Source organism: Rhipicephalus microplus, chromosome X, assembly GCF_043290135.1.
Source record: "Rhipicephalus microplus isolate Deutch F79 chromosome X, USDA_Rmic, whole genome shotgun sequence".
NCBI lineage: Eukaryota > Metazoa > Arthropoda > Arachnida > Ixodida > Ixodidae > Rhipicephalus > Rhipicephalus microplus.
The window spans coordinates 441,878,173-441,904,980 of NC_134710.1; the positions used below are offsets into that span (position 1 = coordinate 441,878,173).

Here is a 26,808-nt window from a genome sequence, read left to right on the forward strand (position 1 = left end):
ATAAAGCATGCTCTCACACACGTATATATGTGTGTATATATATGTGTGTATATATGTATGTGTATATATATGTGTGTATATATGTATGTGTGTATGTATGTGTGTATATATATATTTTTTTCTTTTTACATCTCGTGTTTACATGGTTTCTTTATATTATGAAATGTGCTTGATCACCCATATCATTATGATTATTGTAATTTTTCCCTTCCTGTCGAAGCTATGCTTTATTTGTTTTTATGTTCATCATGTACAGGAGGTCCCAATTCAGTCTCCGACTATGGGACCTCCTTCTGTATACTGTCTGTAATGACTTTACTTCATAGTAACAATAAAATTTGATTCTGAATCTCGTTGTTCAGGTTTTTAAGCTCTTCGTTATTAGCCTTCAGCCTCTCATATATGGAGTTGAGCTGGTCATAGGAGGCAGAGTCGTTAGCGAGGAGCTCACTTGCCTCGTTTATAATCCTCGTGTTCTGTGCTCGCCGCGACGTCCGCTTCGACTTCAGTCGCTCCATGCCGCTGCAGTTGACTGGTAGCCGTCCGTAGGGTCCTGGTTTTCAATTCCGGTTCTTCGGCACCAATGTTTAGACGATGGCGTTCCAGACACTGCGATCAGACTCAACTCCGTCTTTAAGGTATAAGGCAAAAATACTTGTTTAATTAACTGCGTTCGGAAGCGCTCTGCTGTCACTTGAGCGTCCCCGCGTCCCTCGCTCGCGCTCTTTTTCTTTCTCGTTTCCTTGTCCCAGCCCAGAACGTGAAAAATAATCAACAGCCCGATATGTCTTGGTTCGCAGTACTCCCGTCCTGGCCTCAAACAGTAGAGAACTACCCCGAGTATTATCACAGATCCTTTCCTTGGCAATTTCCTGCTTAAAAGTTCGATAGATCTCTAGTGCGGACTTCTTAATCATGCCCATTCTGCACATGTCAGTCTCCGTTTCCTTCACTTTCTTCTTAACCGAAAGTTCTTTTTGGTTTGGCCACCTGCTGTTTTCTAAGTATTTACCAGTCAACTTCCTGGTTCGCTTCCTCCATTTTGTATCGACATTCTTCATGTACAAGTAGGTGAAAACCTTCCTAGCCCAACGCTCTTCCCCCATTTCTCTCAATCGCTTCTCAAATTTTATCTTGCTGCTAGCTTCCCTGCCCTCAATTGATGTCCATCCCATATCACCTTGTACTCCCTGATTTGGTGTATTCCCGTGAGCTCCTAAAGCAAGCCTACCTATTCCACGTTGCTTAATTTCTAATCTTGCTTAGACTTCTGAACTCATGCACAAGACCGCATTGCCGAGCGTCAGCCGAGGAACCATGACCCCTTTCCATATTCCTCTCACAACATCATGTGAACGTGTGCCAGCGCCACCTGGCGGTTTTATCCCAAGGTGTTACGCGCGAGCCGGCGCGTTCATCACACTTTTTTATTCTAGCCACTGTAGTGTCGTGCCCGGAGGCAGCCGTCTTGAAAAGAGCGAAATTGCTGCACGCACGAGAGGGAGCGCGCAAGTCGTTACCCTTCCGCTTTCAAAAACAGCAGCGACGAACCGCGCTCAGCTTATAAACGCCGTATGGCCGCACGCCCGGTTCCACTCCGTTTTTCAGGACCGTTCCGGTTTTCAGCTGGTCTGGAGACGGAGGCTGCTCACGGTGGGGCCGCACGAGCGGAATGCATGAGCCCGCTGATTGGCCAACGCGAAGTTCGCGAAGTGCTGGCAACCGTTCGGCGAAACAGAGGTGTTCGATGGCGACTATCATCAGCAGACGACACAAAATGTACACTTTCGCCCTTACGGGTTCAATTTAAACGAAGTACGTGCACTGTTACGTTCTGTTCTGCAGCGGCATGAGTTGCATGGTTGCGGTCGTGGACGCTAGAAACTCTACAGAGAGGCCTTAACCTGCGTGATTGTTGATATTCACTTAAGCTGCCGTATCTAGCATGGGATCAGCCCATCTGCACTAGGTGCGGTCTGCGTGACATTGCCGTGCTTGAACGTGCCCGCGCTTTAGCATGTTAGAACGCGGCGTTCCCGCACACGTTTCAAACCAGATTATTCAAGTAGGCACGCTGACGCCGATCAGCCATCAATTGCGAGGTTACAGACATGTAGGTCGAGACAGACAGACACAAATCTCCCCCCCCCCCCCCCCAAACCCTACTCCTTTGGAGCAGCCCCGCGGGCTGCTGTGCGCAGCGCCGGCACGATGTGACAAGGCCACGAACCAGGGCTCGGCAACCTACTGCGGTCGGGTCTCATGCGCGCGCTCCCGCGCGACGTCCAACCCCCCCCCCACCCCCTTTACCTTGTGAGATTTTATCTGAAGGCTAACATAGCAGTTTTGTGCTGAAGTAGATTTTCGCTTGTAAGTTTTATTTTTGTAAATTGCAGCTTTGTGACATTTGTGCTAAAAATACCTAGCACTTATATGTAACGATCTATTACAGTGTTTTACATTTTTCTCAATTAGCCATTTTTTTCCTTTTACCTGTGCTGGATTCCTCATCCTACCGAACTGGGAATGTGAGAGGAGATAATTGCAGGTTGTGCAATCTTACGACTCATACACAGACCAGTGGGCAAGCGCATATTTCATACTGTCGCGACGTGAAGACAGAGGTCATATTTTAGGAAGCTGAGAAAGCAGCAGCAGGTCGGTCTTTTTATTACCCGCGTGCCAGAGAGTTCCCCATCTTTCTTTTTGTTGAGTTCTACATAAAACTGTCTTGATCGCGTATGCACTGTCACCTTCGTCCTTCTCGCAGGACGCACTAGACAATATACTTAACATAACGAAAAGTAAACAATGTGAGGCAGCATAAAGGCAAATATTTCTACAATGCACACAGACATTGTTTCGATGCTCCCTTTACTTAGAAATATTCACCCCAAATGACAGCAATCATATGACAGTGTACAGTGAATATGGAAAGAAAGATGAACGACATAACATCTACAGTCTCAAGTGTTTCCCATTTGTTTTTCAAGCAGTTGTAGCCTGAATGGTAATGAAAAGCAGTTAGTCATCCATGATCCAATGAAGATCCATACTAGCAACAATTCTTTTACACCAACGTCTGAGTGTGATGACAACAGCACGCTGTACTATTCATGTTTATCACCAACCCACATGTACATAGCTCTTCGCAATGTGCCAATTGTAACAGATGTCGACCGACGCGATACTAAATCTGAGCTGAAAACACCAAGGGAGATGACAAACTGCCCATTTCATTGATGTTTACACAAGTCAACTATGTAATCAATGAAATTAAGGAATTCGAAGGGCTCGTTTTTTTGTTTAACTCAACCTTACTGAAAACCAGAAGATAAGTAAGCTGATGAAGGTATGGGGATAGTTAACTGTAATATTTTAAGTGTATCGTAGCCAATGTGATGTGGATGTGCATAACAACAAAGTGGACGAAAGGCAAGTTCCACCGACAAGCACCAAACCTGCAAACTTCAAATGATGCACCTCTTCTTCTACCATAACTAAAGTTGTATAGCATTGCCCACATTATCCAAAGTGGCAGGTTCAGTCACTGTTGGGGGCAAGTTGTCTTTCCATCCAGTTTGCTTTATGCACATACATACCACAATTATACCATTACAACGGTACAATTTCGGTGCCCTGTACCTTTCCTTAGCTTAACAATTTTCTGGTTTTTATTATCCTGCATACGTGAAACTGGGAATTTCGCAACAAGAATGCAGCAGCACCCGAATGATTTCATGAAGGGCAATGCAAACTTGAAAGCCACAATGAAGCATCACTTGAACACTAACTGTGTCTGAATAAATTAATTTGATGGTTATCACATCTAACTAAATTATCCAGTCCAGCCACTAATAATGCATATGAACAATGACAAATTGAGGTGTACACATTCAACAAATGCATTTTTAATAAGATGGTTTTTACAACTATACATGTTATTTCAATTGTTTACTTGGGTATCCTATTTTCACCAAGCATACAACTACGATGTCATTATGCCTTCCCTTGTTGTTTTTATGCGTACAATTGCAACACTATATGTTGTAATTCTATCTTTTGTACAAATGTACAAATGTGCGGCTAAGTGGCATTATTGATGATTGGTATTTTGCTTGTGTAATTACTTCATAAACTATTTCTTATTCTGCTAGTATGGTTATTTGCTTTTGCTGGTACATATCCCTGTATTGCTCCTGCAATGGTTGGTGCAAGCTTTTACCCGATCTTCTGTTTTTATTTACTGCACTTGATTCAGTGAAAAGTAAACAGCAACTGACTTACTCGGTGTTGGTAAACAAATTTTGCAACTCCATATGACACACTGATCTTGAAATTTTGAAATGATATGAGAATTGGCTGTGTCACCAATGTAAATATAGTTTTCCTTCAGATCCATCTACGAATATTCAGTCAAAATAACTTGACCTCTGCGGTTCGAGACTACATGTAAGAGAATGAAAAACAACATTATTGAAATAAAGACTGCTCGGTTACTATGGAAGGGGCCAGGGCAAGGGAAGATTCGTGCGGGTTCTGACACTCTCCACAGCTTCTTCATGCTTGAACATTTTGGGTTGCACTAAAGTATTTATACGGCTTCACATCAACTACTTTTGGCTAAAGTTAGCCGTTCACCACATAAACAATGCCCGAAAAAATTCTTGAGTTTAGCCATGCGTCGAACACCTTTTGCAGGGCCCTGTTGGCTACTGCAGCTTAACGGTTGCCAATTGGTTTCCAATTACAGATTGCAAAGCCACGTCTACCATGGTCATATGTTGGGTCTCTTGTTAAATGATCGCAAGACGACTCTTGCCAGACGCTGCCTGCACTAGTAGTTGGAGTTATTGTCTCACTAACTGAATAAGTTAGGAAGGTGTTTGCATCGTACTGGCTTCTGCGCAGGGAACTGTTCAGGCTTGTTGCCATTTTGTGTAAACGTACGAGTTTATGTGACGTGGGATAAGGTCCACATAGATTCTTGCTCCTAGATAAGGTGGCTTGTGTGTGGTTCAATTTTATCATACCTAAGGCATTGAAGAGTAACGTAGTCACATTAAGGTGGAGGGCCCCGGGGGTGTTTCACTGAGTCTCGTGCTCCATCCATTTTGGAGATCAGTTCCCATTGGCTACATTTTACATTTTACCCCCTCCCCCCTTAGGTGCACTCAATCCTGCTTTGTCAGCCAAACTATCACAATTATCTGCGAGTACTTCACTGAATTAGTAGAAATGCAATATAGTGCATATTATGAAGCCACATTGCTGACGCACTAGTAATTACTAACTTATTCCTTAATTCGTTGCCTGCATTTCGCCTGAGGGTATTGCAGAAAGAGGGTTCCAGCAACAATAACATACGGACTGCACGAAGTGTAACAGCGCCTACAATCCCAGCCTTACAAATCCAAACACATTGCTTGTGTAACATAATTAATGGTCTGAACGTTGCTTGACCGTTATGAAAAAAACAAAAACAAAAAACATATAGCATTCAAATTGTAACAAACACAAAATACGCACAGATACATTGTTGATTGCGGTAGTAGCTGCTCACAAAATACATAAATACTCTTCCATGGCATTAACTCCAGATAGTTCAGGGTAAACAAAATATGAGTGACATGTAGCTTGCACAACTTCAATCAGCAGTTTTTATATTGATTCACAGCATGAAAGCACAAAAAATTTGGCTAAACCTTGGTCAGCTGGGTTTTTGGTTTAACGTGACAGACAGCAACAAAACCTATCGCTTTTTTCTTTAGCTAACAACTGTAGTAGAAAGAGACAAGCCCCGGAGCATGAAGTTATCGACCTCATTTACTTGCACTGCAATTTCAAAATGAGTCTCACAAAAAATACATGGCTGTGCATCATATTGGCACTTCAGGATGCTGGAGCTGTTGTCTAAATTAGAAATTGTTTTTCAGAGCATAACTTGGTATACTAACTAGTCAGTATACTCAGTTACACTCATTTGAAAGACATGAGTCAGTATGAGTGCGTGGAGAGTGAGTAAGTAGACACGAGTATGAGTGTGAGCGAGTACTCTCAAGTGGGAGTGGGCATGAAGCAAATTCAATCAAAAATACTTTCATCCTGTAATACAGAAAGAACTGTGATGAAACTCTGTCTTCATAACAATGAATGTTGAGAAATTTGATCACACGTAAACTTAGCAGCGATTAACAGAGAACTATCTGAGCGCAAAAACACCGACATGAGCTTACTGAGAAGCTTCTGCTGTGATACTTTAGTTGCATAATTTAATCCAACAATTTCGTGCAATGAGCAATGAAATTCAGCCTCATGGCATGATGCAATTGTAGTGGCACTACACATGGCTTGAAGTCTTCCATGTATTGCAGCTTAAACCTTACCGTGTGTGCTGACCGACTATTGGGCGTCGCTTCTCACCTGCTCTCTTAATTCATATGAATGCATTCACAATTTCACATTGCTGGCAGCACTTGGGCAATATGTTTTCAGAGAGGTAGTGACACATGTATTTATACTTTGTTTTTACTGTTATTGTGTTCCGCTAAAACCTTACTGTTGCACTTTTTCTCTCGTAGCAAGCCACACCTTCATGTATTGCAACATTCTTAAATCGTGTTCATCATTTCAACACTCACCCTAACAATGACGAGCTGAGCTAATCGACACAGTTATACCTCTTCTACGGAAAGCAAGGAGGCCTCATTCACACTGAAAGAAGTGCTTAGGACGCCGAATTTAAGATACTCTAAATAAGATACACCAGTTTTTTTTCTAAATTTTATGATTAGGATTATCATTGCTTTACTAGCAGTGGATGCTGGTAGATGTAAATACCCCACCCCCAGGCTTTATTAACTGGCTCGTTTGTTCCTGCACATTATTATATAAAATTTCAGCTGGACATGTTCTGCACTGAAGGCTGGAGCCGTTGTGGCATTTTCAGTGCTGCAGTGAAATCAATCTTCTGCATATTCACCAAAAACATTTTGCTTATTGTATAAATACATATGGAATCAATTATGAAAATAAAAGAAAATCTGTATTTTTGTAATCCTTCTGTTAAAAGGTTTGGGAGAAAAGGGGCGATACCGATTACAAGAATGGTAATAATAGCACGGTACATAACCAATCACTTAAGTAGTCCTGGAATGTGCAGTGACTCAATAATGAAAACCTAGAATAATTGTTTGCTATATCCGATCTTGACAACTGTACTCATCACTGTAATGTTGGTGTGATGGTAGCTTAGCAGGCAAAGGGTTGTGCTGCTAAGCATAAGGAAACGGGTTTTACTCCTGGTGATGGTGGCTGCATTTCAATGGGGGCCGATAGCAAGAGCACCAGTGTACTATTGTGAGCAGTGTGAGAGAACACGAGTGGATGAACAGAGAAATAGCTGTTGTCGCACTGTGCTTTATTATCACAATAAATTCACACGCAGCTAGTGATACAATCAGCACTAGCAAGGTGGCAGTGGCAACGCTTAATAGAATCATGGTTCTCTTTAACAGAGAACATAGCGCGTGCTAGATGAACAGAAAAACTAAGATGGCGCGTGGCACAAGGATCTTGGCACTTTTTCATTGGAATAAATGGCAGCGTTGAGACGCACTGATGAATATCTCCAGGCGTATTCATGCCGAAAACCCGTTCACCTACGAAAGATGTCTTCGTATTTTACACCCTTTTCAGTGTTTCCATCAACTGCTGCAGTGAACCACGCAACAGTGTGTTTGAAGCTATTTGCGACGCATTCCGCGTTCACTGCCGTAGTGCTCACTATATTACTTATTTTGGGTTAATGTTTAGGTTAATGTTAAAAAACACAAGGAGAATATACCACAATATCCCTTTACAGCGCATTATAAACGTACTATGGCTTTTGTGCATATTGTCCCAGATGATATGTTAGTTTAAGTGGCTCATAATTGTCCAACAAAGGCTTCATTTATATTTTACGAGTTCGGCTGCTGAATTATTTGCAAACAGTACCTGATAAAATACAAAATTTCCATTAAATGACTGTCTAGATTGGGCTCTTTATGACTGTGATCGTCCGAACACACCTGATTCAGTTCAAAATAAGAATAGTAGTCCAGCTATTCGAATGAACTAATTGAATTCTTACACACACATAGCTTTCTACCAGAACACAAAATATGTAAACATTAAAATCAACTTCACAGTCCTCACCAAATAATTGTTCACTAGTCATCTGCTCTCACAAGTGCCTGTGCTATAAGCCCACACAATTACGTGCCTGGAAGAACTGAGAATTTATGATTATTTATTGTGCGAATTGTTCTATTCTGAACACAAAAACCATACGCATGCTTATCGTCCAGTTCAAACTGATGTCCACATATCAAAAATGAAGGTACCCGAAATTCAAGTGAAAATACTCGTACAAGTAGTGTATAGACCTGTCAGCTCACGCAGATTAAGACACTTAGTAGTTGCAGGTCACCAAAAGATGTACTTGAACCACACAGGTAACTAACTTTTCAAACAGATAGTACGTGGGAATATGCTCAAAGCGTGCCACAGAAATACCCTCAAAGCGTGCCACAGAAATACCCTCAAAGCATGCATTTTGATAAAGATAGGAATGAAAGATGGCAACTGTGAAATAAAAATAGCTGCAGCTCTGTTTAGAAAAAGAGGAATAACAAAACGCATGCTTGCCTGAGCATTGTGAAATGACGAATTTCACTCTGCTGAGAGTGTGGCTCTAACTACGCAGAATAGCCTTTTTTTCTAAATTTTATGTACAAAATTATCACAGCTTTTTAACGTCTACCAGCAATGAATGCTGGTAGATGCAAACAAACCCCACAGGATTTATTCACTTGCTCGCTTTTTCCTACACATTATTCTTTAATTTCTAGTTGGTGCTGGTAGATGTAAACAAACCCCCACAGGCTTTATTCACTGGCTCGCTTGTCCGTGCACATTATTCTTCAAATTTTAGTTCGACATCTTCTGCACTGATGACTGGAGAAGTTAAAACACTTTCTGTTGTGTAATTAAGTGTATTCAATCCTCTGCACATTCACAAAAAAGTTAGCTTGTTGTATAAAGGCACATGGAATCAAATATAACAATGAAATAAATCAGTATTTTTAATTGCTTCCGACAAGAAGTGTGGTTGGAAAAGGGGTGATATTGATTACGACCATGATGGAAATAGCGCAGTACATCACCAAACACCTACGTAGTGCTGGAATATTCAGTGACTCATTAATGAAAGCCTAGAATAAATGTTTGCTGTATCAGACTCTTTGAAAACTGTACTCATCATTGTAACATGGGTGTCTGGGTAGTTAGCAGGCCAAGTGTTGTGCTGCTAAGCACCAGGAAAGTTTTTCTTCTTGTGATACTGCCTGCATTGCGATGGTTGCAGAGAGCAAGAGCATCAGTGTATTATTGGGAGCAGTATAAAAGAGAACGCAAGTGGATAGGAATGGCTGTCGCCGCACTATGCTTCATTATCACATTAAATGCACAAACAGCTGGTGATACAATCAGCTGCTGTTTTGTATCAGCACTAGCAAGAAGGCAGTGGCAAGGCTTAGTAGAACCAAGACGCTCATTGTTAAAAACAGATAACGTAGCGCACGCTAAAAAACAGAAAAACGAGGAATGAAGCGTGGCACGAGGATCTTTGCGCTTTTTCACTGGAATAAATGGCATTGTTGAGACTCGCTGCTTGATCTCTGCTGGTCTATTCGTCCAGAAAACTCGTTTATCGACGAACGAAGTCTTCGATTTTACACCCTTTCCAGTGTTTCCATCAGCTGCTGCCCTGAACCATGCAACAGCGTGTTCGAAGCTATTTGCCATGCACTTCCGTATTCCCTGGCATAGTGTTCATAATAGTATTATTTCAGGTTGGTGTTATAGAACACGACGAGAATAAGCCACAATATCCTTTTAGAGTATGTAATACATATGCTATGCCTTTTGCGCATAATGTCAAGGATGATATGCATGCTGCTTTACTGGGCTTAGATTTGTCCGACAAAGACTTCGATTATACTTTACAAGTTCGGATGCTGCATTATTTGCAATCAGAACCTAATGAAAGTATACAGTTTTCATGAAACAATCGTCTAGATTAGGCTTTTCTATGAATGTGATCATCCGAACACACGCAAGGCCGAATTCACAAAGCTTTCTCTTGGCTATAGCATTTTCTTAGCCAAGAATTCTCTTATCTGGAGGGATTACTATAGCGCAGGTACGAATTTAACTTATTAGGCACGTAAGATGGCGAGAAGGACAAACTATAGCTGATGAAACGACAAGAAAAGAAAGAAGTGTCAGCCGATAACATCAAGGTAGCACGCAAAGCGTCTAGCATCGAGAGTATACGATGATAGCTAATGATTTGCTGCATCTAAGTTTCAGTTCCGCGAGCGTCTGCTACAGCGCTTACCGGATGCCGCGTACGTTGTAACAGACGTTTTGGTGTGCCGTGGAAAGCCAACCACTCGCCTTTCATCAACAACTGTAGCTAAAAAAGAAATTGCTCGAAGGCCTTAAGCCATCGAGCAATCAATGCACTACCTCGCCAAGTATAAGTAAACAACACTCCAGGTGCACCACATCAATGAAACCACGCATAAATCGATTCATGCAATGTTTGAAAATGTGCTTCAAATGTCTTCCCCTGTTTAACGCAACCAGTTACCTGACATTTTAATGAACCTGCGCTGCTACTCAACTAATCCGGTGTAATCGAGCCCGGTAAAGTGGTGAACGTAAAGGTGTTTTGTACCTAGACGTAAAAGTTTGCCTTTCTTACAATATTCTTCGTACGAGACACAGGAGCGACTTTCGTGCCTGCGGACGAATTGTGCAGAAATAGAGAACAACAGTAATCAAATGAAATTGTGAGCGGAAATTTGCTGGTTCCATGCACCGCAGCATTATTATAAAGACGGAATGCGAGAACGTGCATACGCTTAAGCTTAGATATGTGTCTACGTAAAACGAGGGAGACTCGTCGGGAGGTGTTTCCGTACTGATGCTTTCACAAAACACGCTGCAAACATTTCGTCCAGCGTTGTTTGAGTGAAAAAACAAAGCAAGGGACGTGTATACAAGTCTTGAACTCGACAGACGTTATCACACGTTCAAAAAGGACAAAAAAAAAGAGAGAGAGAGACTCTCATTTCGTCTCCACGAAAGCTTGAACTCGATAGATAATAGGGACAATTTTCTGACCCAGCAGACGTCAGGGAAAGTTTCCGCCAAGCAGCGTCAGGTGCTTGGAGAGCATAAAAAAGTGGAGTACGCGTTATATGGGAGTGACAGCCACTCAGAAAGCGAGATGAAGTGTGACTGTTCTTATATGTGAGAATCAATGCTAATTAGGAAAGATGAGTTAATGAGCAAAAAGTTTCCTAAATAACGATAATGGAAGCAAACTGAGCATTCATCTAGTGAAAGTGACACTAGTGACAGTGAACTCATAATAGTTGATTAGCGTTGTCACAGGCCGATATATATTTTTATTTTCTTATTTATATTTGGCAAACTATGAGAAGGTAGTCTACGTTAGAGCCGGCTATCCCAACGTCATGACAGTAATGTACAAGAATAAATAGCGCACGGTTATACTGTCACACGTGGCGGTTTCTATCTTCTAGTAACCTTGGGCAAACGCATTCTAACTATTTTTTCTATTTTTGACAAAGTTTCACCGGACGTTTTTGCATTTGGCTTCATTCGAAGGAATGACGATATATCAGCAATAGGGCGAATGCAAGCACTGCTGCAGTGGACGAGCGGTTACAGCGCTCAGCTACAATCTAGGAGGTTACTGGTTTGATCCGCAGTGTCACCGAGCACATTTTTTAAGAGGTTGCCCGGCCTGAGATTATGCGTGGCGACCAGTAATAATTTTTTGGTAAAGTGGCTTTCGCTCTTACTTCTTTCACTCCCCTTTTGACCCAAAAGCGCTGTGCCATGCTCCATTATAAATTACATGACAGGGTTTATAATTTTTCCCTCCATCCTCTCTTATTGTAAAAGTGCCCATTGCTGAAATACCAATATCCTACCTGGTATATTACTTTTCATGTGTTTGGATATTCGGCCAACGATCAGTCGTCACGGTGTTTTGAAGAAAATCTACACATGCAGCGAGCTAATTGCTTGCGGCCAAGTTGACTGCTTCTGTCAGGACACGTTTTCGGCTAATTAGGTGGGCATCACTACATGCAGCAAGGCCAAAGAGCACGGGCAGTTAGAGAAGACACAGAGTGATTAGTTTGTGTCTTCTCTCCCGCTATCTGTGATGCTGTGCGCTTCAGTGTAATGTCACTATCAATGATTAAAATGAACTATAGCAGTTAATCGAGTTCTGCTGAGAGTGTCCCCTATTGTCCAGAACGGATAAGAACAATGGCAATTTGATTTGTGTCATAGAGAGATACTCTGCTTTTGATTACTACAATAATTTTTTAAATCGAAGTTCATTTTTATAACAACAGTTCAAGTACAGATAAAAGGTGCATGGACAAAATTCGTGAATTCAGCGTGACTAGGTTCGTGACCTTAATAGTAATTGCCAACCGGTATTACACTATGCATAAATATCCCACACATATAAAAGCATGGGCGATAGCATGTTTATTGTGATTAAAATTGATATGTTGAAATCAAGATATTCGACCAACGCAATGTGTACAAGATATGCCATGTAGAGCAGCTATGCTCTAAACTAATCTTCGCTGGTTGGTTCCATTTTACCCAAATTTTGCTCATTACTGTACGTTGGCAAATGAAACAACTTCTTTGAAAGCACATATTTGTGTAAGGTTAGATTTATCTTTATACAGTAAAAAATAAATTTATATGTATAATGACTCAGAAGAAAAAGAACTAGAAACAAATTCAGAAAAATAATTACCAAACTTACTCTTCAATGATGAACGAATTCTCATTTCAAAAAGACACACACACACACACACACACATTCATACATACACTGAGGTGTAAATACTAAGATGAATGGCTATAAAACAACAATTCTAATACACTCATTTTGAATATACAGAAAGTAACTTACGAGAGAAATCCGCCAGCACTGTCATGTCTGAAATCGGTGTTTCTTGAACCGTCTCGGAAACGCTTGATGCATAGTTTCTGCTGCTGCCTAGTGACAAGCAGTTTTTATAAGAAACACAAGAATAAAACCCTTGACAATGTCATGCTAAAGAAAAGGGCTGTGCATCAATATTTCACAAATGTCTGCAATATTACTCTGTTTATTCACATAGCTTGACTCCTTCACAACACACTAACAAAGCATGTTAGGAGACTTGGGCTGAAAGGCGGCACAGCGCAAAGAAATTCTAGACAATACATGAATAATACAATTTTAAGCTACTACGCTCCTTGGTGCAAACAGTGTTTATATTGACAGCTATAGACCTCATATTGTTTCCAAATAACACTCCTCAAAAAGACTTCAAAGTTTGCACATCTGCACAGTTCCCATACAGCTGTCTGTCAGTCTGCTTGAAAAAAAATTCACTTCACTGGTGGGCAAAGGCAGTACACTAATTATATGAGGTGATGCTCCAGTGCACTGTATATATGTCTTGCTGCTGGCCTCAACTGCGATGTCACTCAGCACATATGAGTAAAATCACAACTAATACTATGCACTACAAAGTAATTATGTGTCGTTTGTATGAAACAGGGACCACAATAAAAGAACATAATAACATTTACCTTCACAGAGTTCAGAAAATGTAAATACATTTCCTTAGAGTTTTCACAGTTCATCTGAGGATAGTAATAATGGTTGTAAACACATTGTTACTTCCACTAACAAACTATTTCAAGATTCCAGCTTCAATATTAGAGTATACCAGTATCTTTGTTGGGTTAAATAATTGTACAGGCACCTAGAAAAAGATAAGTAAGTGCATACTATAGCTACATATAAATTAAAATGAATATTTCATTTCAATAAATATTTTATTTCTATTGAGTAAAGCTGCATCGATGATAGATCACTTGCATAGTACACAATTACATTATGAATAAACATATCCGGGAAAAGTATACATTAAAACGTTACACTTACACAGTAGAAACAGCAAAGTAGACTGTTCAAGGATGGGCAGGCAGTGGGATAACAAAACACAAGCACTAAAGTTTATTGTTAGATATACTTGGAGTAGGGATGATCCTCTTGCTTCAAAATAAAATATTCCACATAGATTCACTTCCCAGAGCTTATACACTGATGGCATCATTGGTGCTATACAAATGAGTGTACACTGAAGGATTTTATCGACTAAGTACAAGATTACCGCATCCATGGCTTTACTTCTTGTATTACAAAGAACGCAAACACAGTTACCATTGCCGACCATGGACGCTGTGATTGATGGCAGTTAAATGCAGAGACACGTAGGCACTTAACACGCGTGTTAAAAGCTTCAGCTCAAAAATATTTGCCCACTAACAGTACAGCAGCCTTTAAATTCGTGTCATAGTTTGGTATCTTTCATGCAAAATTTAAATAATTTGGAATGCAAGCAAAGAAACTGCTGAATAATGCGCTGCTAATAAGTTAAGTTGCAGCTGTGCAGAATGTCACTACGCATACAATTCTAACTGCTCCTGACATCACATTGTGCTCTTTCTGCTGTCGTAAATTTTGAGCAGGAGAACAGTCACTGGCAGTTCCTTTCTACTTGTTGGTCTTCTGTGCTCTGTTCTTGATACACTGTACATGACCGTGGATCACCGGATCCCTTGTTACTGCTGGAACTTAAAAAACTACAGATCAATGTTACAACCATGCTACATGCAAGAGTGCACAGTTGTTAAATATCTGCTCATATTTGCAGATGTCGTATTTTCAGAAGCTGATGACAAGCCTCAACACACACACAAACAGTGATGACTGAAAATATATTTTATTATGATACAAGATCCAAACTACAATGTTATGGATGAAGGCATGAAACTTCTGCCAAGCATATTAAGCCAATAAAGTTTCTTCTATTTCGACTCTACACTAGGTGCGAAAAGCAGACCACAAATAGGTTCACTAAGAAACGCAAGTTAGACTGCAATAAAGCACAGCAGCTAATGTTCATAACTTTAAGGCCGTCTAACATAGCTCACCATACTGTGTATAGGAGCAAATGGGCAGTCTAGAAGACACAAAGCACTTGTGGATTATGAGTGTGCTTGTTGCTGACATATTATGCCGAACGAAGAAAACCTTTCAAAAATGCACTTCATCAGGGCAAATAATCATATGCAACAAACACAACGGACTCCTACAGGTGCAACCTACACTCACCGTTATTGTTCATACCAGTGTCTTGCCGGATGGATATGCTGTGTCCTGCACAAAACATCGAAAGAGTGCTCCATGACTTGGCTTGGATGTGTGCTGGCTGCATCGCACTGCTGTGGAAGTAGGCTAGCCACAGACAGAGAGATGAGGAGCCTTGGCTTTGAAACACACTGAACGTCACCTTTAGAGACCAACAATACATACTTAGGTCAGGTACAATTTGTAGAAAATAATATATCACTATGCAATCGTGGTGAACACGTTCGGCTGAAACAGAAGAAGCCACAGCACTGAGAGAGAAAAAGCTGCATGAAGTAAAAGATGCAGTCACTGGCCCTATGTCGCCTGAGGCTTGTTCAATAGGTCTTTCTCCTTGGAAGTTGTGAACAGCCAGGCGATTTTCACCCGCTTGCTATTTCTTTCCAGAGCACTTGATCCACAGAGGTAGTCCCAAGCTCAAGAGCTCAATAAGGAATCAAAGTATATGTGCTCGTATAAAAGCACAAGCTTTCGAGCCTCAGAAGATTGGAGTTTCATTCATAGGCTGCAGGCTTTCAACTTTCAACATTCTCAATTATCTCGCAATTTAGTTCTATAAATGTTGAATAATAATTATGTGTGAGAATAATACCAGTATCCACTGCAAGCAACCATGCTTGGGTGTCCAATTTGTGCACAGTAAGTGCTGTTAACTTAATCGTATGTAATAAAGAAAAACTAACCTTGCAGCCAGCCGTTAAGCAGTTTTGTCCCCTCGAAGCTCCCAAGCAGATCGCAGTCCTTCAAGATGAGGCTGCCATGCTTGCTTCCAGGCCACATCCGCTGAATGATAACAGTCCCAGCAGTGCCATAGGCTTGCACAGTTGGGGAGCACCTGTCCTTCCTATTTTTGTACAGGTGCTTCAAGTCATGATGAGGATTGATGTGCAAGTGTGTACAACCAATGCATCACAGGACCTTAACAAACCAATCTCTGCAATCTGTGAAAAGCCAAAAACGAGGTAATTAAGAACAATCATTAAAAGCACTCACTTCTAATACTTATTTGACGAAGCTATCACTTCGTCAAATTGACAAAATCTGCTATAATCACTTTGAATTAAACTGAATCCTCATGTAAAATTTTTGTACCACAATATACATGTCTTAGTGAAGTATAGTGCTACCACAGTGGTAATCGTCTACAAGACTAATTTTCCAAAATAACAGAAATTTCTTCAGTGCAACCTGGCTCCTGGAAAATGAATTCACAATAACTTTCCAACTATCAAACGTGGTAAATCGACAGGCCCAACCTTCTAATCAAACAAGAGTTCACTTGTATCAAATCACAAAAAAACTTCTGATGTATTTGCTCCATAATATATGTATTTATATAACAGTAGTAGTAAATTTTTTATGCTTCAACTTACCATGGGGAAACATTACATCTGATGGGCTTAAAAACTTGCACACGTTACAGTACTGCGTGAATAGCAACAAATGAAATTCTGCAAGGTCTACTCACCGGTGGCAGCATTTAGAAGCCGTCGGTGTCATGAAGGACCTAGTGTGCTCTACGGCAACAGGCAAAGGACATCTGCTGACTGGAAGCTGCCGATGACAGCAATGAAGGGCTGGCCAGGCGTGCACGTCCATGGATATAGTGTAAGAACTCGCCATAACCGGCTGTTGTCAAGGCTCTAGTGCCGTGCAAAACGATGGCCAGACGAACTAGGAAACCTGTAGTTAGCCGGTATTAGCCTACAACTTCATCCAAAGCAAGGGACCGGTGAAATCTTTGCACTTCCTGGGGGCCGGAAGGAAGCTTGACGTTCATGGGCTCTCGCTGCTTATAGATCTCTCATGTTCTAACCAAAAAACAGTCTAGGCACGCTGCCAAAGTAACACGATCCACAACAGAATGTAGCATCTCGCAGCTTTGGTTAATCACATCACAGCGCTAGGACTATGGTTATCACAAAAAGGAGAAGTGACGAGTTAACAAACAAGAGCGTCAAGTTCCACCACCGAAACTTCGCAGGGCAAAACAGTTATCAACGCTGGTTTCAATTTTCGGTCACATGAGCACAGCTTCTTCACAAATATTGGAACGTCAACACAGTACCACTGTTCACAACTAACATCGTTTCACTCCCGAACACTAGATTGCTCACATGAAAATATAAGCGTACGGGCTAACCAGTGGCGAAGCAAGAACCGAACACAGCGCGTAGTTCATACGTTTCCGTACTACTTGGGGTCACTCAAGTAACGTGCCAAAACGCTGTCAATCCGAAATGTCGCACAGTACCCAACAGAGAGACTGGCAAGTCAAGTGAACGAACTGTTATCGGCACACAAACACACATTGCAGGCTTCTCGAGTGCTAGATGCCGTCGATACGCCAGCGCTGATCCCCGCTTGATAACCACACCGACGCACGGGCTTCGCTGCGCTTCACCGTACACCATGGCACTGCCGCAGCTTTCCGCACTGCTTACTCGCACCGAAAGAGCTGCCGTAATCACAACGCACCCGGTCGAACGCTGAAGTAACTCATACGAGAAGCGTTTGCTGAAAGTCGCACAAACCGATATGCTGTTTACGACGCCATGTTGTTTTCGACAACTGCGCAGCACGTAAGAGAGCTTTTAGAAAGTACTTGCGCAATTTTCACGGCGTGAAAAAATTTGCTCTTATGTGCGAGGGGCGTGATATGACGAACACGACAGGCGTGCCAGATGAAAGAAGTGTTTTGGCAACGTCACGGAGTGAGCTGATGTAGAGGGTATGGCTTCACAACCAATCACAAGCTGTGCCTGGCGGCCAAGCCGTCGTCTGCTAGCGCTTGTCGTCTGCTTCGATCAGAGCACGCGGCCGGGGATTCGCCTTCGCAACGCTATTTCCATGTAAAGTGGTTGCTGCGTCGCATAAAATACATGTCAGTGGCTCGCTCTACCTTTGAATGATGTTCATGCACCAAGTTAAACGGCTGGTAATTGTCGCAGGGATAAATTCAGCCAAGGTTTGCTCCAGAATCGTGAGGGCTTGCATATTTCCAGTGTCATACAAAGTTACTAGGGTCATTTTATTCCAACTGCTTGCCATATTATCACGGTCCATATCGGTTTCTGAACAGTGAAGGCCAAAACGCTTGATTTGCTTGTAGTTCCATGCGTAATCACGCACACCCCTAATACGCTCCGGTTTACAAAGTACGCGCCGTTCCGGATCGTACCAAAGTGTATCGACAGCTGTATTTCAGAGATAGCACCCAGTGGACAGTTAGAGCCAATGGAAGTACACTAGAGCGCAAGCTTTAAGAACCACTCACTAAAAAGTTCCTCATTTTTATTTCCAATTGCGTGCAAGGAATGTGCTCCCATTAACCTCTTTGGTGGTAATTTCTACCAATTAGGCAAGGATCTCGAGTCCTACTCTTAATTGGATGAGATGGGGCGCAACACAACAACACAACAAATAAGGTTGATCCTATGCCGTGCCACGTTCGAATGCACAGGCCATTCATGTAGCACATTGGTTTTCAACCAACCACAAATCTTTACATGCATAATTTTTCGCCATTGACGCCAAATAGAACTCTTCAATTACTGCGACTTCGCACTAATTGGACGACGGTGGTTGTCAATACCATCCAGTGCGTACAAGGGAGACAACACACAAAACTCAAAGCGCTGAAAGAAATAAAAACGCACCAGCAGTCATCAGGCAGCCATTCATGGGTGTGAATTAACTCAAATCTAGCCAGGGCACCAAAGTATACCGCCGCGACTGAAGGTTCTAAGTAGCCACATGGTTCCTAAGAGTGGTACGGACCACTCGGGTTTTTTGCTTAGGCATGCTGTTTTTACGCACAATTTCGCTTCGTAAATCCACTTACGAGCACTTTTCGGTGACGTAAGCAAATATAGCAACTACATCATCATCGCTGACATGTTCCCGGGCAGTCACAGCGCACTTTATTGCAGCGGCCAATGTGACAACGATGGCCTCTTACGACGTTTTTTTTTTTGGTTTCGTGAATAGATTTACGCAACAGAATTTCTCTTTCTCTTGCGCGAAAATGTTTTCGTAAGTGAGTTTTGTGAATCCGGCCCCTGATCCTGTTCTCCAAATAAGGGGAATAGCCCAGCTATTCGAGTGACCTAATTAGATTATTACACACACATACCTTTCTACCAGAACACAAAGATATGTAAAACATCAAACTCAACTTTACAGTCCTCACCAAATGTGTTCACTAGTCATCTGCTCTCACAAGTGCCTGTACTAAAAACCCACACATTTAGGCACCAACAAGAACCGAGAAGTTATGATTCTTTAGTGTGTGAAATGTTCCAGTCGGAACACAATACCATACCCATGCATATCATCCAGTTGCATAACATCCATGTATAAAAAATTAAGCCACCCAAGATTCAAAGTAAAACACTACTACAAGTAGTCTATAGACCTGTCAGCATATGCAAATTAAGCCACTTTGTAGTTACACCTCAACAAAAAATGCACTTGAGGCCCACAGGTGAGTAACCTTTCAAACAGATAGTACGTGAGAGATGCAGATAAATCCAGCTTTTATAGTTTGATCAAGAAGAGCACATGACTGATTACCTGTATGGAATAATTAGTAATACAAACAAATCGCATGATGCACAACACATAAAACAGCCCCTAAAGCTGCTGCAAACTACTGCAGGTATATGCCAAAGGACACTATCAGTCCTTCAAAAGCTATGCCGTCACCATAGATGAAAACAAACAGCAACATAGTTCAGAAACAATAAAACATGGATGTCAGCGATGAACAGGCAATGAAACTAATGCATTTCACTGTGTACTTTAGACACCGAACGCAACAAGCGATACGTTCCACGTTTGTGTTCAATGAGCATGAGTCCAATGTAGATTTCACCTGCATGAGACTACTTGAGGAGTTAATGGCATGAAACACACACAATTGACAGTACCTGACACTCACGTACAAAGCACACTTTGTGCCTTTGTATTGGGTGATATTACATCCAAAACCTAGCACTTCCCTGCTGTTTTTCGATGAATAATAATTTCTCAAATGCTGTATAATTTTCGTACTAAAATCACAATAACATCAATATTAGTTTCTTTTATACAGATGGCGATTAGGCCTCAGCTCATGCTCACTTCATGTGTGCGTCATGTTTCAAGTCGAATACACCTGAAGACGTCTAATTTCAGTGCTCTTTTCTCAGCCTATCAGCGACAGTGCGAAATAGCTCATGAGAATATTTTACTGGCATGAGTAGTTTTAGGACACGGTATCCAGCACGAGGTGCAAACGAAATTGGTAATCAAAACGTACTGGAAGAAGCCTCCAAGAAAACTGTTTGGTTAATACGGGTCAATTTTGTTTGCAATAAATAAAAGGTTCGTGGCAAAAAGGTACGCCAATAACAATAAAATGAGCAAAAGCCAACCTGCAAGGTACTGGAAAGCTACAGTTTCGGCAACTTGCTTGGCTTTTGTAACTATCATCATAACTGCCATGAAAGTTTGACATAAGTTGTTGTGACAGTTGTATGTTAACAGATTTTATATTGAACACACAATTTTGGTTAGTTATACTGTAGTTTTCCTTATATGTATATAGCCTTCGAATATAATATGGAAATATGTAGGGAACCGCAGCATTTTTTTTCACTTGACTATCGATAAGGTTTCTATGTGGTTAAGAAACAGCAAGAATACTTTCGCATCACGACTTCCCTTATTTGAAATTTTCTGTGTGTGTTATTTTCACACGTTATACATGAACGCTGCCCTAAGTTGTCATTTATGACTCCAACATTCTTGCACGTATCTAATACAGCACTGCATGAAAGCAAAGCGTGCAAGTGTGGCAAAAAATTCTAACAAAACATACGCGAGCTAGACAGCAAATTCAATTTGATGGGATTCCTGTATCGAGATGCCAGATACGCAATAAAGCTCCACTAACACCACCTATTCATGGCATATTCCAGAGCACACAGACACCGCAAATAACTTTTGCGTCGAGCACTACTGCAGAACATCGCAGGCTCAAACCCCGACCGGTATCTCGTGAGCCAACTTTGTCAACTGGGGACACGATCGAGCACTTCGGACACAACGTGGTCACCACATCTCATTGCCCGCGGCAAAGCAGCGAACACTCCGCAGAACATGTCGAATGACGGCAATAAAGTTTATCACCGCAGATTGTGTCATCACCCAGTACTCCTCACGAATGAACCACGAACACGGCGCACATACAAATCACAAGCGCTGCTTGCAGCAATCGAACACTTTTGACGACAAGTATGTGTCATCCGAAGATGACACCTGCAGATGTTGACGTTCCGTTTTCCAAGTCAAAGCGAACGATGGCTCGAAACACACGAAATCGTCGGTCTCCGAACATCGCGTAAACACAACTCTCCGTCGGGTTCCATCGGCGATCGCAGCCAGTGACGAGAGCAGGAAGGTTGCGCCGGCGTGCTGCCTTTCGATGAAAATATGCGCAGATGCTCACTAACTCTAGTAGTAATCGCAAAAACGCCCAAACAAGCTTTTTTTACGCGGCTACCGACTAAGCCTTGCCACTCGCTTCGTCGCTTCAGCCTAGCGCCATGTTTCACGACCATATTCGATTTGCGTGATGACGTCATGGGCCACCGTTTCTTTTTTTATCCAATCAGCAACCTAGAGCGCTTGCGGGCTCCTCCTCTCCCAAAGCTGTCGCCGCATCTGGACCGGTTGAAAACCGGGCCCTCACAGAAAAAACGGAGCGGAACCAGGCGTGTGGCCGTACCGTGGTTTGGCCTTCAGGCTGTTCGTAAGCGGACCGTATTTCCCGCTCCGGTAACCCGCTTAAGGCCTTAGCGGAAGGCGCATGCGCACTCGCGTTCCTGCTCCGCTTAGCTGCTAAGCGGAGCGGGAACGTCAAACCTATAAACGCCAAACAAAAAAACTCTTTTTTTTCTTCTTCCGGCTCGGAGGCAGCGTGTCGTCACGCATGACCAGACCAAACAGTACTGACACCCCTCTCTTTTCATCTCTCCTTTCCATTCCTGTCTTTTTACCATGACCCATCCCCCATGTTGCATTCTTGGCGTGACTATCTGAGAGAAAGGCAGTTACTGGGACGCAGTTTTTTCATCACTTCCTTTTCTTCAAACCCACTTCGAAGAGGCAAGCATGCGGGCCATCAAAAACCGATAAGATGATGATGGTGATGAAGATATTGTGGCCAACTGTTCGCAATGAGTGGACGTGGAATCCACGCCCTGGCCAAACATGCAGCTCTACTTGCTACCAGTTTTTCATTAAAACGGTTGGAACAAAAAAAAGGAGGCGGATAAAAGGATAAGGTGGGAGAAGCGAAAAATCACAGCATATCCACGAGGGGAATGATGACAAGTGGGTTGAAGCAGACGGACGGATGGATGGATGGACGAACAGACACACGGATGGATGCATAGACGGACGGTCGGACCGATGCACGGACGGATGCAAGGATGGACGGACGCACGGAAGCATGGACCAACTGACGGATGCTTCGCCCCACTTATCATCATTCACTCCGTGAATATGCTGTGACACTGTTTTTATTGACATGCACTGCAATGCATCTGGTTAATACGACTACTATGACTATGACTGCGCGGGGCATAAGACTCACGGCGTAAGGGGCTTCGCCCATAGAAACAGTACCGTCTATTCTACTATTCGGGAGATGCGGCCTTCTTTTCTTTCTATTCTCTTCTTTTGTCGGTTACGCGTGACTCATGACAAATTTAGACTAAGAGTAGCTTCGCCCCTAAAAGGGAAGAACAAGAACCGCTCAGACTTAGCAGCAGTCAAGATTGTCTCACCGCTGCAACAGCCGCTCCCCAGCATTCGAGGTGGCCCTTTGTCGCTGCGACCGCGATTTTGTCTACACTACGCCAACCGTACTCTCCGCCGGCCTGCTCGAAGCTCAGAAAAGTTTCCAGCGAGGCACTATTCGTCATCTCTGTGCCAGTGCCCTCATACTGCAGTACAACATGTTTGATTGTTCCGCCTGGTTCCTCACACTTACGACACCACGCATCACTCACAACCTTGTTAATTGTCCTAAGGCACACAAGTTTGCTGATTGCACCAGCTCTCGTCTCAAATAGCGGCTTGCTGCCAAGGCAATTGTCGTACAGGTGTACCGAGCCAATACTGTTTTTGTGACACCGGTACACCACTAAAATTCATGGCAGGAGAGGGTTCGGCAGACTCCGTCTCTAGTTGACCAGACAGTGCCGCTCATGGAATTCATTCGTTGTGCATCGTTCTGCACATGTTTCTTACATGCTCGTGGATGACAACTGAAAACGCCATCGATTGGGCTACACGGAGGATTAGCGAATTCCTTCCGTGGATTAGGTGCGAAGAACAAGCCTGGAGCAGAGCTTCATTTCAACAAGACGACTCAATGCTTTAAGGCAATACCGTGGAGTGGCGAGTTCAGCGAGACATGACGATGGTTCAAGGTAAACTGCATATGCGCATGCTTGTCCTCCTTATGATAGCTTCGGGCACACCAGTGCCATCTCAACCGTGTCATTGCTAATACTGGTGTCGACATAGCCTAGGTGGCTGGTGTTTTGTCGGTGCGATTAAGGCGGGGGACCATCACCGTTGGCGGGCGAGGTAATTAAATGTGCACTCAAAAACAGACGAATCGAGCCGCGCACAATGTCAGCACGATTCATTGGAACTCACAATCTCGTTTTCATCTGCGAAGTAGAGATCTGGCATATAATCTGCATGTTGCGTGTGTTAAATCAACGAGCCCAACCACAATGATATATGTGAATAAAACATAATGGCAGAACTAATGCAATTGGGCAGACAGTGTGGTTATTGGTTGGTACGTGCACTTCGTATTCACATCATTGCTGCGTAGTACTCTGCGTGAAAACAGTAAGTAACAATTCATTTCGCTTCCCGTGCAGAGTTTTCAAGTGCTCATTTGCGATTTCGGGTTCAGCAGGTTTTCCTTCTCGTAGAATTGCCACAGTATCAAAAACATACGCACCTTCGCGCACTTAGGTTAGGATTTGATACGGTTAGAGGGTCTCTAGAGACGCGTGGTGTGTCTGCACTGCTTTTCAACAAATCTGGTTCAACGCTGTGTTCAAGCTGCCGAGTATTCTGGTAGCACATGCGTGCGAACAAAGAAATGGTTCAATTTACCCCCCCCCCCCCCCGTAATGTGGTATCGTTTTATTAATTTTTGCTATTTGAGGCTGAGTAATAAATAATGATGTTCTGTGCTAAAGAAACAGACAAACACTGTTTTTGCTTACAGTGGTCAGTACGTTGTTCAGGACTCCTTAAAGTCTCTCTAATTGTTGTTTTTGTTTTGTTTTGTTATCGTGGCCTTCGCAATTGGCTCCGAGAGCGTGCAGCCGGAGAAAATCACGGGAGGTAAGCACGAAATGCGCGGACCGAACTTCTTGCGTAGATTCCGCAGTGCTGCACCTGATATATGAAACAAAGTACAGTTCCTGAAATCATACACACACACGCATACCAGTGCCCCCACACGCAGACTCTGAATGCTCGGTTTAGAGCCGGTATCGGTGGAAGTTGGGCCTTTCTGAGCTTGAGATACAGCGTCGCAAAGCTGCAACATCTCCACCGATACCGAGTGGACTTGTTTTCAATCGAGCACACTACATGCCTGAGCGCGTATCTCTGTTTCTACGCTGCGTTACGGCGTGAGTTAAGTTATCGGAGAGAAATGGTCAGGTCTGGCGCATTTACACTCAAGTAGTCAGCAACGAAGACGTGTGAGTAGTCGTCCGGGAAAGTGCCAGCGATAGTTACGCGCAGTCATCTTCCTTGCATGTGTACTTTAGTGAACACTTATCAGCATTTATTCGCCAATAATATTGCAGCAATATTTGAACAAACTATTTACTAATTTTCTCGCAATAATCTTTCTCTTATGTCACTTGAAAACGCACAACGTGTGCGTAAATGTCTTGTTTAAATGTGCAAACCCCGTTTCGAAGAGAGACCCAAAACACTGTTTCTGTGACTGAGCAGAAAAGAATCAGCAGGGATGAGTACTTTTGTCTTAAATAGCTAGTAGCACCTGTATTTTTATGGCAATGAAATGGGACCTTTTCAATTAGAGTGAAAAAGAAAAGAAAGTTCAAAGGGGGATCAGTGCAGGCGAGCGTTCCTGCTGAGTATATATATATATATATATATATATATATATATATATATATATATATATATATATATATATATATATATATATATTTATATATATATATATATATATATATATATATATATATATATATATATATATATATATATATATATATATATATATATATATGAAATTTGCATTAATCACGTCCAGTGACTCTACGGTAATCCACCGCGAAGAATCTGTTTCATCCGGGACAACGTTGAAAGCAGGCTTTGACATAGAAATGTGTATCAGAGCGTTCAGCGAGTTTGTCGACAGCTCGTCACACAGCACCACGACGGTGTTCATACGCGACTCACTGCCAGAGGGCTTCTGGCAGCAAATAAGGTAGTCAACCACAACCGTATTGGCCATATTCATTCCAGTTTCCAAGAAAGAAACCTGCGTTATATATACACCGATACAACACCAGACAAGACATCTGGAAAGCCGCTAAGAAGACGCACCACGCCCCCTCGGAGTCCCACGTGACTTTGCTTAAGTAGGCTGCTCCGAGCTGCCTGATGGCTTTTTATTTTTTTTTCCTCTTCCCCCCAGGCGCGTCGCGCCGCAGGAGCAGTCACTCTTTCTCCCTCTCTCTTAGACAGGGAGCACCCTAGCTTCTTTCACTTGTTCATTGTTTTTTTTGTCTTTTTTCCCTTTGCGGGCGCATCGCTTCACCTCCGGTTTCTCGGCGGTCTTCCGGCGGATTGCGTGTGCTGCGTTTGGTTTCATACGCGCGTGCGCGAGACGAGCGATCGAATGCCTTTCACTGCCCTTCTTTTACGCCCTTTCTTCTGTCTCTTTAATTCCAATTCCCCCTTTCCCTGCGCTGAACCGTAGAGATGCCCTCATCGAGAGAGACAGTAACGGAACAGCGTTTATTTCTTCATTTTTCCTCTTTTCGAAGTCACTTCGATGGCGCTCAATGAGGTCTCAGAAGAAAAGGGCTTCCAAGATACCTCTCCTCTCTCGACTCGCTGCATTAACGCCGAATATTATTATTCTGAAGAATGTGAGTTGTACAGAAAGCGTTTTCCGCGTAAGGTGTGTTTTCTGTAGCCAGTTTCCTTACTTTCCGAGAAAAACCTGTGTGTATGGACGCAAGAATGGTTACTCACATGGATGTTATTCTCTGGGCAAACTGGAAAATTACAGTGATGAACTTTGTTGATAAATTCATGAAATAATTTGGTGATTAAGGCATCGCAGTCTTTATTCAATA

At 42.5% G+C, this 26,808-nt stretch overlaps 1 protein-coding gene across 4 annotated transcripts in view; it reads right to left on the reverse strand.

Annotated features, from left to right (window-relative positions):
• LOC142776609 (uncharacterized) overlaps positions 1–21,996 on the reverse strand; it is a 52,675-nt gene extending 30,679 nt beyond the window's left edge. For 2 of the 4 annotated variants that reach the window (XM_075880556.1, XM_075880558.1), the window contains exons 1-4: positions 16,848–21,996; positions 16,063–16,320; positions 15,344–15,388; positions 13,085–13,171 (exon numbers count right to left, since the gene is read on the reverse strand). In XM_075880556.1, coding sequence (XP_075736671.1) covers positions 13,085–13,171; positions 15,344–15,388; positions 16,063–16,159 — 229 coding nt within the window. In that variant the 5' untranslated portion in view covers positions 16,160–16,320; positions 16,848–21,996. Of the gene's footprint in view, positions 1–13,084; positions 13,172–15,343; positions 15,522–16,062; positions 16,321–16,847 lie in introns of all 4 variants that reach the window. The other 2 variants (XR_012887674.1, XM_075880557.1) reach the window with 2 other exon arrangements.
• Between the last annotated feature and the right edge of the window lie 4,812 nt (positions 21,997–26,808).